Source organism: Teleopsis dalmanni, chromosome 2, assembly GCF_002237135.1.
Source record: "Teleopsis dalmanni isolate 2A chromosome 2, ASM223713v2, whole genome shotgun sequence".
Lineage (NCBI taxonomy): Eukaryota > Metazoa > Arthropoda > Insecta > Diptera > Diopsidae > Teleopsis > Teleopsis dalmanni.
The window spans coordinates 171,932,554-171,944,830 of NC_051847.1; the positions used below are offsets into that span (position 1 = coordinate 171,932,554).

General features: G+C 29.3%; 1 protein-coding gene across 4 annotated transcripts in view; it reads right to left on the reverse strand.

Annotated features, from left to right (window-relative positions):
- LOC119686071 (elongation of very long chain fatty acids protein AAEL008004-like) overlaps positions 1-12,277 on the reverse strand; it is a 76,939-nt gene that overhangs the window by 14,918 nt on the left and 49,744 nt on the right. For 3 of the 4 annotated variants that reach the window (XM_038100529.1, XM_038100527.1, XM_038100528.1), the window contains exons 2-3: positions 4,831-4,940; positions 1,009-1,091 (exon numbers count right to left, since the gene is read on the reverse strand). In XM_038100529.1, the coding sequence (XP_037956457.1) occupies positions 1,009-1,091; positions 4,831-4,888 (141 nt within the window). In that variant the 5' untranslated portion in view covers positions 4,889-4,940. Of the gene's footprint in view, positions 1-1,008; positions 1,092-4,830; positions 4,941-12,277 lie in introns of those variants that run through there. The other variant, XM_038100531.1, reaches the window with a different exon arrangement.

The window sequence follows — 12,277 nt, forward strand, 5'->3', positions numbered from 1 at the left end:
TATAGAATCACGAATGCATAATAAACGTAATTCAAAGGTTCATTTGATCCAAGTATGTTAATCCTATTTCGCGGGCATAAATGGAATATTAGTTTTCCCAAATATGATTTGATAAAAGCAAAACATTAATATGTGCCTTCCTAAAATTATTCTAATACTTTTTTACGAGTTAATATTAAAACATAGGTTTGGCTTTAGGAAAATGACGACTACATGAAAAAATTCACTATAAACAAATTGATCAATAATTCATATATACCTGATAAAGAATAACATATCATCTAACTTTATATGTATAGTTTTAAATTCGCTATTCATAGCGGATATGACACTAATTTAACTGCGTCAACAGATTAAACTTAAATTATTGGCATTTTTTTTGCGTACTGAGAAAACTTATGAAACGCAATGTTTGCGTAAAAGATGAAGTGTTTCTTCATTTCCATGTTTCTAAAATGCATTTTTCTATAGGTCTATAATTCTAAGTAATATTCATATATATTATTGACAAAATATAGAATTTATATTCACGTGGTTAAGTTTATTCAATGCATCCACAATCATACTAAATTTCCTAATTTTTGAAATTTCAGTACTTTAGAATATATGCAAATGAACACCATTTAGTAACTAATAAATTATACTAAACTAACAACTAACAATTTATTTTTAAATACACTTACTAGTGCATAATTATACTGTTTAAATATTTGAGATTTCTGATATAATGACTTAAATATATTTACACTTAATTAAGATTTCTATTTTAAAAGCTATCTTATTAAATATTAATAAATTTAGTTTGATTTATATAAGGTATTAATGAGATATATACATATTTAATAAACATTTTCGTTTTGTTAGGAAATAGATTGATTCGATTTGCTTTTGGAGTTTCTTATTAACACCCAAAAACCAATTCATTATTACAACTATTTAATATGAAGAGTGATTCTTAATCACTTATCCTTAGAATTGTTGGCATTTCATTGTCAGTGTTTCAATTACCTTGACTATATAAACATATGTGAGGCATACTAATAATGTTGGAAATGGTGATGACATCATTGGCCAATCCTTTGTCCTTGAATCTGTAAAAATAATATACCGTAACATATTAGTAAAGTAAAGTTAACTAATATTATTATATAAATTTTGCATATATGTGAGTAATTATTTGCACAATTTTAAATTTTAAAAAAAAATAAAAAAATACATAGTTTAAAGGTTTATCATGAAAATTATTGCTTAACATAAACATCTAATAAGCAATAACAATTGTTAAGAAATGTTTTTGAACTGATATTTGTTAAAAATATTTTTTTAGATTATAATACAAGGAAATTTGAGTATATAAATAAACTTCTTAATACATTTAAATCTAAATTTACGTTTTGAAGTGTAGTAAAAATGGAAGAAAACTCATAATTATAATTAATCGTGTTGCAAGATGTGTGGAAAATAATATGAATGTAATTATTAGCTATATATGAAATAAATAATGTTGATATTGTAGAGCAAAAAAATGTAATATAAATATCAGCTGTGATATTGTCGTTGTAGACCGGGTTTCAAGAAATTTTGGATCTAATTCATTAGAAGCTCACCAAATCCGTTCGGGACAGAGCAAGTATGTATTTATTTGTTTTAAAATTTGTTACTTAAATTTAATATAGCTACTAATCATCGTATATAAAAAATATCGCTAACTTCATTAAGACACTAACAAATTTCTAGTCGGCTTTTAACATATTAATAACCTAAACGAATAATATTTAAAATTCAAAATACTCTGTAAATCTCTATATATGTAGGGAATGTATATCCAAAATATTCGTTATTTAAATATTTGAATATTATAAAAATCTCTCTACATAAAAAAAAAATATAATTTAAGCAGCAAAACTTTCTGTTTTCTCTCTATTTTAAATTAATTAAAAAAACCAATCATTGAACTAAAACTATTAATTCTCTAAATTTTGTATATATAATTTAAGTTCTTATTTTGTTATTACTTTGAATTTAAAATTAAATACATTTTTGATAGTTTTTTGAAATAAATATAGTAGCAAATACATAAGCTCACATGAATCACCCTGTATTTGTTTACAGATTCCGTTCGATTTTGTTTATTAAAATATTTATTCAAATCAATCATGTTAAATCATAAAAATTGATACGTTTTCTTTCATTTCGCATTCAAAACATTTTGCTTTGCCATAATTTTTGACAGTGACCAATGTCAGTACCTGATTTGCACAAGTCCACATCTCTCGGTTTACGTGCTATCAAATTATTTACTAGACAGTAATGTTGCGAAGATAACAAACATTTCGTGATTCAATAATCAATGGGCGATTGCGAATTCCCAACACGTGAAACATTAAAGTGCCAAATATTTCATTTTAAAATTTGTTGTTGATTTTTTTGTTTCTTATAAATTTTACTTGAGGATAATAATTTTTAAAATTTATTTATCTTATTTCATATTTTTTCAATAAAATAATTTTAAAACAGATATATGAAGAGGTTATTTGGTAGTTTCATCTTATGCGAGTATCAGATGTTTTATCTAAGGTTTTTTTCAATAGGTTGATTCGTGTTAGACTTCAACTTACTATCACTCTGAGAAACGAATTCTGAAAAGATTTCAGCTAGTGGTCTATAAGGGACCAATATGATCTGTGAAATCTATTCCTACTTTAGATATATACTACTTCTTAACTTAGGCAAAGATTTATACTATTAATAATAATTGGATATTATTCTGTTATCATTTTGATATTAATATAACAATTTATTAACAAGTTTTTTGATTTTCACCACGCTTCGGTCCTTTATTTAACATCTAATAACCTAATCGCGGTGAAAATCAAAAAACATATTTTAATATTTCTATAGCCAGTTCAAGATAATATAATCTATATACTCCAGTTTAAAAAGTAGTGATAATTTACAGGAATAAGAGAGGAATAGCTAAAACAATATTAGTTCTTACAAAATACTGGTCTATAGAAAGATATTTCCCTTGGCTTAGCCCCGTTTTTTGAAAGCTGGCTAATGCTCAAGATAGAAACATTGGTATATTAGTTGTGTGGTGCATTAGTCAATATATTTTAACATTGACACATCACATTAGTCGGTCAGTGGCGTAACCAGCATTATGGTAAGTGTGCTGGGGATATATTAAAAAATATTTTTTTCGCCAGTGTTTTTGCAGTGCACCACATTTTTTGTATTGCCTGTACATTATCAAGGTGTAATCAATCCCCTCGAATACAGTTCAATTGATTGTGAAGTGCCATACATCCATACATTTTATACCTAATTGAAAAGAATTTGACTTTATTGACTTCTTTCACTTAACTTAAAATCTCCCACTAAAAAAACTAATTTCCCAATAATAAAACTGATTTCCCAATAATAATCAAAATCTATATCCATGGTTAATATTTTTCTTTACTATAGCTTTGTTTTAAAAATATGGTTTAATGAACATTTAGAAAGATACTGAATAAATATTTGACAAAAAGATGCATATTTGAGATAAGTTAATATATGCATCTTTAAGATAAGTTTCTTATCTTTAAAATTTATGTTATTCATAATGAAAACTAAGCTTTTCAAGTTCTTCTCTTTTCTGTTCAAAAGTATATAAGTAGGTATAAGATTAAGTACCTTTTTAATGTTTTTATTACTTAATTTAAATTTTCCAGAATCTGAACATGTCTGCTTTCAGCGTACTCTTACAAAATCCAAGTAGTAATAAAATTATATTAAATTAAGTAAACAAATTGAGTCACTTTTATGTTATCTACCTAGGAAAATTAATCAACAGATAATATATTATTTTTATAAATTACTACTCTGTGAAATAAAAAACATTGTGACCTACATATATATAATATATATACATATATATATACCTACAAACTACTTTGTTAGTCAGTAGCAAAGTCTGTCAGTCAATTAGATAATCTAAAATTTAATTAGTTCCTATAAAATATTTTGAATTATAAATGATAAATTAATCAAATTGATTTAATTGGCTCTCAGTTAAACTACGTAAATAGTTTATTATTATCGCTTGTTGACGGTTCGGTCATATGCGGGGATGTTTTTAACTGTTGTGGATATATAAAATTGGGACATGACGGATTAGATAAGATAAGATGAGAGATTGAACTTTGGTAAAGATACAAAGTTTTACATTTAATTGACTTTTTATGTTTGTAGCGTTTTTGTAAAAGCTATTTTACATGTATAAATATATTAAGAGTTTGGTATACACGTGCTGATGTTAAATATAATTTTAAATGAAAATGATTTTCCCAAATGCAGTTCGCTAATGATCTGGCTGTTGTAGCGTAATTAGTGGCCAAGTGTCAAATTTTACAAAATTTTAATTTTTTATTTGTAAACATAATAATTCAAGGTTACGCAAATTAACACAATGACATTATAGTAGATTTATAGTGAATCCCTATATACTATATTTATTGAATGGCTTGGCATGTTGAATAGAAATTTTAAACGATATATAATGAGAACGAGAGGAAGATAGAGAGATAGATAGATAGATAGATAGATAGATAGATAGATAGATAGAGAGAGAGAGAGAGAGAGCGAGCAATAAATAGATAGCATGACACTGGAGATTCCTGAACATGTGTACTTTACAAATAATTTAGACTTTTTTAAACAAAAACATTTTTGAGATAATTAAATTTATGGCTTTTTGGTCGTTAACTTGAACCTTGTCTCAAATCTTCAATTTGAAGAAAAAACAAAACAAAGCTTTTGCTATCCATATTGTTCCATTGAACTTACCGCCATGTGTTTCCATATATCTATGTATATTATCGTAGTATTTCATAATTAAGGCCATTGTGCTTTGTGGTTTTGTTAACGTTTATTGTTGTACGTTTTACTGGTGTTATCTGGAAGAGAAAAAATATTTTAAATAAATTAGTTTAAAATAAATAAAACTTGAAAAATTAAATATTGTAAATAGTTCAATATATCTATGTATGGATATTATTGTTATATATAAATACTTTGTAAAAGAGAGGAATTTATAAATTGAGAAATATTTTTTAAAATACTATCATTTTTTATATATATTGTATTTGTTGTTATTGTTGTTGTTGTTATGCTACCTAAAACGTGTAAATTAAAAATTAATCTAAATGAGCTCAGAAAGTGTGAAAAATATATTAAATTTACAAAGCGTTCCTTCATATGATATATTTTGTTAGCTGTTTGTTAATATAATATTTAAATATTTTATATTAAAATAAATATATATATACAACACCTCAACTTCTGCACTTGCAAATTATGTTCGAAAAAAGGTTGCCATTACAAAAAAAGTATATAGAATTATATTTCTTCTACATAAGTTAGGGATATTCAAAACTGTATGTTAACTCATTTCAAGTTTATTCACTCGAAATATATAATAAAAAAGAATATAATGTATTATTAATATGACAGGAAAAATTCATTTTGGTCTTTTTTTCGAAACTAATTATATTTTTATGATATGTAATTGAAATCAAAATTAAGTAAAGTGTTAGTAAGAAATAAAGCATAGACATGGGAAACGCAGCTGTTCATGGTAAGATGATCAATCGTCTAGATTACGATCGGATAACTCCTTATCGATTCCTAACATCCGCTTTGTCTAACTCTTTTTAAAACTTCAATAAGGTATAGTTTTATTAATATGTATACCCTTTAAATATTTTTTAAAAATATATTAGAACTAATTATTAATAAACTTATTAATAAAATTTACAAAATTTAAATTCCAATTAGTTTCTTTCTCTTAATATAAATATAATATGAGCTTCCTTATTAGTATTTTATCTTTAATTTACTAATTTTTGAATACTATTTTAAAATGTTCACATACACAATTTTTTTGTTTTTGGTGCATAATGCCCTTTATAAACAAGTTTTAATTAATTTCGTGTAAATAAGTACTTTAGTAGACATAATTCATACTTTAAACAAATTCTAGTTGTTAAAAATATTTGTATAAATTTATTCTGAAGATAAAATTTTGTTTTTTCAGGCAAGGATGCAACATCTCTAATTGGGACAGAAAATATCATAGTAAATTCTAGCCTATATCTAGAACTGCAATCTAGAACAAATTTATATTCACACCAAATTTTCGCCGAATAAACAATAATCAGCATATAGGGAGTCATATAATCTTATATGAATAACGTTTTAAAGAACAGTGCACACCAAAAATTTTATTATTTATCAAGTATCTTTTTAAAATACTAACTTTTGTAAATCAGTTTGAAAACAATAAACAAGTAAGTATCATCGGCAAATAGATAGCTCTATATTGAGACTGTCTATTGATCCCATATGGGATTTAAGCTATAATGCTTCTTTATCTAATCTGCAGGTTGATGTTGCAGATGAAAGAAATCCTTTACAGTATAGATTGTATAATCACCAGCAATAAGCTGGCCTTCTGAGTATTTGTTAAATTTTCATTTTAATTGCCATATTTTATTTTATTATTGTTTTGATCTTATGTGATTACTAATAACATTAAAAGTATTATATATTTTTAGCAAAAGTGAAACACGGTCCGATGTATTTTTAACATGTTCTTTACTTCGCTTTATTAACTATACTAAAAATGAATAATGAATAATAATTACAAAAGGAATATAGAATAATGACAGGCCAGAGTTGCCAGGCAATTAATATTTAAAAAAGTACTTTACATAACAACACCCCCTCTTAAAGTGCTTTTATTATGTGTAAAATATGACTTTAATATTTCATTCCTAATTTCCGTAAGCAATTAACATGCTTTTCTGTAGTGAGTCCTTTGGTAAGGACGTCTGCGGGCATTTCTTCTGTTGGCATATATTTGATTTTAACAGTGCCGTCGTTAACCTTGCTGCGAATAAAGTGATAACGAATATCAATGTGCTTTGTCCGTGGATGATACCTGAAGCTTTCCGTTAATTTTTGAGCGCTTTGATTATCATTAAAGATTTCAATTGTCTTACTTGTAATGCCAACATCATCAAGGATTGCCTTTAGGTATAACGCTTCTTTTGTGGCCTCAGATATGGCCATATATTCTGATTCAGTGCTTGAAAGCGCTACTGTACGTTGCTTTCGAGCTTCCCAACATATCGCTGCTCCTGATATAATGAACGCATACCCTGAATATGAACGTCTATCGTTTAAGTCAGCGCCCCAATCAGCGTCAACCAGACCATACAATTCTTCATTGTTTTTCTCATACAATAGACCATAGTTGCTTGTACCTTTAAGGTATCTTAGAATTCGTTTTGCTGCTTTCCAATGTTCCACGTTATAATTTGAATTGAACTGGCTAAGAAAGTTTACAGCAAACGCAATATCAGGTCGAGTTGTGACAGCTAAGTACATTAATGCTCCTATCAAGCTTTGATAGGGATACATCTTCATAACACCTTCATCAATTTTTGTTGGTTTCGTTAACTTAATGTTCAATTCTATGGGAGTCTTCACTGGTTTACAGTCTTTCATATTGAACTTTTCAATGATGCTTTTTGCATACTTCTCTTGTGAAAGAAAAACTTGATGCTTGCTTAAATTTTGATGAAACTCGATGCCAAGACAATTACTTACTATTCCCAAATCCTTCATTTCGAAATCATTCGCAAGTGCAGCCTTTATTTCTTTTATACGAAACTTATTATTGGACGCTATTAGTAAATCATCTACATATATTGTCATCAAAACAATGTCGTTGCCTTCTCGCTTAGTGAATACACAAGGATCCTGTTGTACTGCACTTAGACCCATATTCTGTAGTTTCTTTGTCAATTTCATGTACCATGATAGCCCAGACTGACGGAGTCCATAAAGAGCTTTCTTTAATAAACATACAGGTGACTTACTTGATTTAATCGCCTTTAACCAATGCTGCGCTGTTTCTTTAACTTTTCCACACAATATTGTTGAAGTTTTTCCCACTGGTTTTGATGAAACAACTTTGTTCAGGAATGGTATAAGATAATCGGGAATTTCCATGAAGACACTCTCTTCGATCTCTCCATTTAGGTATGCTGTAATGACATCCATCTGATGGATCTCCAAATCCATTTTTGCTGCCAGTGCCGCAAGTAGTCTTATAGATGTTGAACGAGCGACTGGAGAAAACGTATCATGAAAGTCTTCACCTGGTCGTTGTGCAAAACCCTTCGCTACTAATCGTACTTTCTGTTTTCCGTCATCTTTAGTTCGAAGCACGAATCTATTCCCAATAACTTTTCGTGATTTCGGTCTTTCGACCACTTCCCATGTTTTATTCTTTAGTTGTGCCACTATTTCGTCTTCTAGCGCTTTTGACCAGGAATTTGTTTCATCGCTTTCAAGTGCCTCCAAAATCGTTACTGGAGTTTGATATGTAGTGAGAAACGCCATTTCACAATCTTCAAAAACGTTGTTGTCAGGTTCATCATCTGAATGGTTTTTATCAGCAATTTTTCTTACTGAACTTGTATTTTCGTCTTCGTTGGATGATTCTTCACCATTCCGATTTGACGTGTAATATTCTTTTCGAGGCCTACCGCGTGAATTTGTGCGAATAAGTCTCGGGCGACCTCTTCTACGAATGGAGTTTTCTTCTCGCGTATCTGTATTTTCTACAATTTTCGGATTGACCGACGGTTTCTGATTTTCAGAATTTTCGAACGCAATATCGATATAATCATTTGTTTGGCAGTCATTTTCATTGTTAATATAAATGTTTTCGTATTTATTATGATAGATATTTTTGTTTACGAACACGACATCACGACTTATTGTTATATTTCGTTTTGTAGGTGACCACAGCCGATAGGCTTTTGCTTCGTTTGAATATCCAACAAACATGTAAGGTTCTGACTTAGAATCGAATTTATCTCTAGTCTTATCCTTTTTTAGGACATATGCTTTAGAGCCAAATACTTGAAAATGTACAATAGTTGGCATTTTACCAGTCCACAACTTGTGCGGTACTACACCGTTCAATGCTTTTGTAGGACACCTATTCCGAATATAGCACGCTGTATTTATGGCCTCTGCCCAAAAATTTGGCGGAACTTCAGCTTGTTTCATCATGCAACGGGCCATTTCAACTAGAGTTCTGTTTTTACGTTCAGCAATACCATTTTGCTCCGGCGTATATGGAGCAGTTAAGCGTCTTTGTATACCAAATTTCCTCAAGAATAAATTAAATTCAGAATTAACGTATTCTTTACCATTGTCTGATTGTAAAGCCTTAATTCGTTTACCCGTAAATGTTTCTACTGCTCTTTTGTATTGCTTAAATACATTTAATACATCGGATTTTTGTTTTATAAAATATACATGACAATAGCGTGATTTGTCATCAATAAATGTTACGAAATATTTTGCATCCGAATTTGATGCTGTTCTCATTGGTCCGCACACATCACTATGCACGATTTCTAATAAGTCACTTGTTCTAGTTTCTTTACTCTTAGGAAATGGTTTTTGTATTTGTTTTTCACTAATACAAATTTCGCAAGTCGGAAGTTTTTGTTTAGGATTTAATTTTAATCCGTGTACTAGGTTATTACTAGCCAATTTTTTAAGATCGTTTTCATTTATGTGGCCCATTTTCTGGTGCCACTTTTCAATGTCACATTTTTCTTCAGCAACTTGTGCAAAATGATTTTTATTTTCAACAATAAAAAAATTTCCACATCTTTTCGCTCGAGTTATAACCTTCTGATATTTGTCCAATACGATTGCATCTGAAGGGCGAAAATGCACTTCATATCCGCTGTCTACTATTTTTGATACAGAAAGTAGACTTGTACGCAAGTCCTCGACATATAGAACTTCTTTAAGATCAATGTTATTATCACGACCGTATACGTCTACAGTTATTTTCATTTTACCGACGCCGTTTATACTTGTGTTGTCGTTTGCTAAGTTAAGCACTTTATTCGATTTTTGAAAGTCTGTAAAATATTCACGGTTTGCACTTAAATGGGCAGTACATCCACTATCTAGGCACCAATAATTTTCTTTTATTGAGCTAATAAATGCATCTTCAACATGATAGCTAAAATTATTGTTTACAGATTTTTCCGAATTTTTCAATTGCGTGTTATTTTCAGCTTTTGCTTTATTTTTACATCCACGTGCAAAATGTCCGATTTTGCCACAATTAAAACATTGTTTGTTTCGTTTAGAATCACTGTATCGTTTGTTTTGTTTTGCGTTTCGGCTTTTATTTCGATTTATGTATAGAGAGTTTTCATCACTATGTCTGTCTTCTTTTGTCCTTTGCGATTCAGCTTCTTCTAATATTTTCACTCGAAGTATGTCTGGCTTTGGCAGCTCGTCGCGCGTTTCTAACGCGCACCTGAAAGTATTAAAAGAGTCGGGTAGGCTATATAGGAGCAGTATGGCCAGAAGCTCATCCCCGATGGTGACGTCAATTTCCTTTAATTTTGCCACGGCTTCAAAAAAATCGTTGAGGTGCTCTCTAACCTTTTCACCCTCCTTCATGCGCGAAAGTGCAACCTTTTTCAGCAACGTCGCCTTGCGCGCAGGCCCTTTTGATGAATATGTGGCTTGTAGTTTCATCCACATTTCGTTTGAATTTGTGCATTCTGCAATTAATCTTAATTCTGATGCACTTACTGATAACATTATATCAGCACACGCTTTCTGATCAAAGCTGATCCATTTTGCAGCCGCTTCGCCCGTTGGACACGACGCAGTACCTTCGACATATGACCATAAATCGTTTTTTATGAGAATAGCTTTCATTTGTAATTTCCATGTATCGTAGTTTTCCGCGTTAAGCGGTTCAACTCGAATCACCGTTTCCGACATTTTTATACACGTATTAAATCTACTTTTTATGTGCACGTGCTTTTTACTGCGCAGTGGAAGCGTGCTGGGCCCATAACCTATTATATATTTTTAGCAAAAGTGAAACACGGTCCGATGTATTTTTAACATGTTCTTTACTTCGCTTTATTAACTATACTAAAAATGAATAATGAATAATAATTACAAAAGGAATATAGAATAATGACAGGCCAGAGTTGCCAGGCAATTAATATTTAAAAAGTACTTTACATAACAACAAAAAGAAATCAAAATAATCTGAATAATTTGAAAGCTATTAACTTAGATTGTTTGAATGACTGTAACGAAATCGCATTCAATCCACTTCAAGTGCTTTAAATTAATTAACGTACTAATTCAAGTAGGTTAAGTGTTTTGAGATAAGCCACCATGATTAATTCAAATATTAATCACAGCATATAATTTTTATAAATTTTAATCAGTCGTCAGCATAGTATACATGGACTTTTGCTAACTTAAAAATTTTTCACGTTGCCGCACATTTGAGATAACACAAAAACTCAACTAAAGTATATTAAAAATTAAATTAATTTTAAATTTTATTTCTTAAAAAATTAGCAATAATTTACGTTAGTCACAGCAGTCTGAAACTACTAACTTATCAGTAACAGAATACATAGAAAAAAAGATAAATTATCACAAAATAATTTGCAGATAAAAAACTTGGAAGTTATGAAATTATTTATTGTATTAATTAAAAATATTATATGAAAAAAAAATGCATATATTGTGGAATAATCGATAAATTATATTTAACGAAAATCGTACTAACACTAATAAACAAATTTATCATATTTCTATTTATTTTCTGAATAAAAATAAATTAGATACTTGTCGTATATTTATTGTGGGAAAAAATTACTTTTATTGTGGAACTTGAATTTTACCAACAAAGTTCATAGTCCAAAGCAAGTGCATCAAATACGTAAGTCTTACCACCATATTAATCAAACGTCAATATTTGCTAAGGACTATATGAAAAAAAGGTAAAGTACACGTACTCAAAATAACCAAATTGGCTCTTAGATACTCGTTTTTGTGTCTTTGTGCTTTTGACACTTGTGGCTCATACAATGCGTATGAGCTAACTGTTGGATGTTAAAAGACATTTTTATCATGATGATGTTGTTGGCTTGGAGCTTATTATAAAAGTGTCAATTACACGTGAGTGTGAGTAAAAGTACCACTCAAGTGTCATTGCTCTCATTGTCAACACGAAAAGGTCAAGGACAATGTTCGACTTTGACTAGCAAAACCTCTTTTTTGTATTTTGTGCGTTTGTGCACAATCTTTTACAAATGATACAGCAAGATACATTCCAAAAAATAATGCAAAGCTTGTAAAATTAATTAGT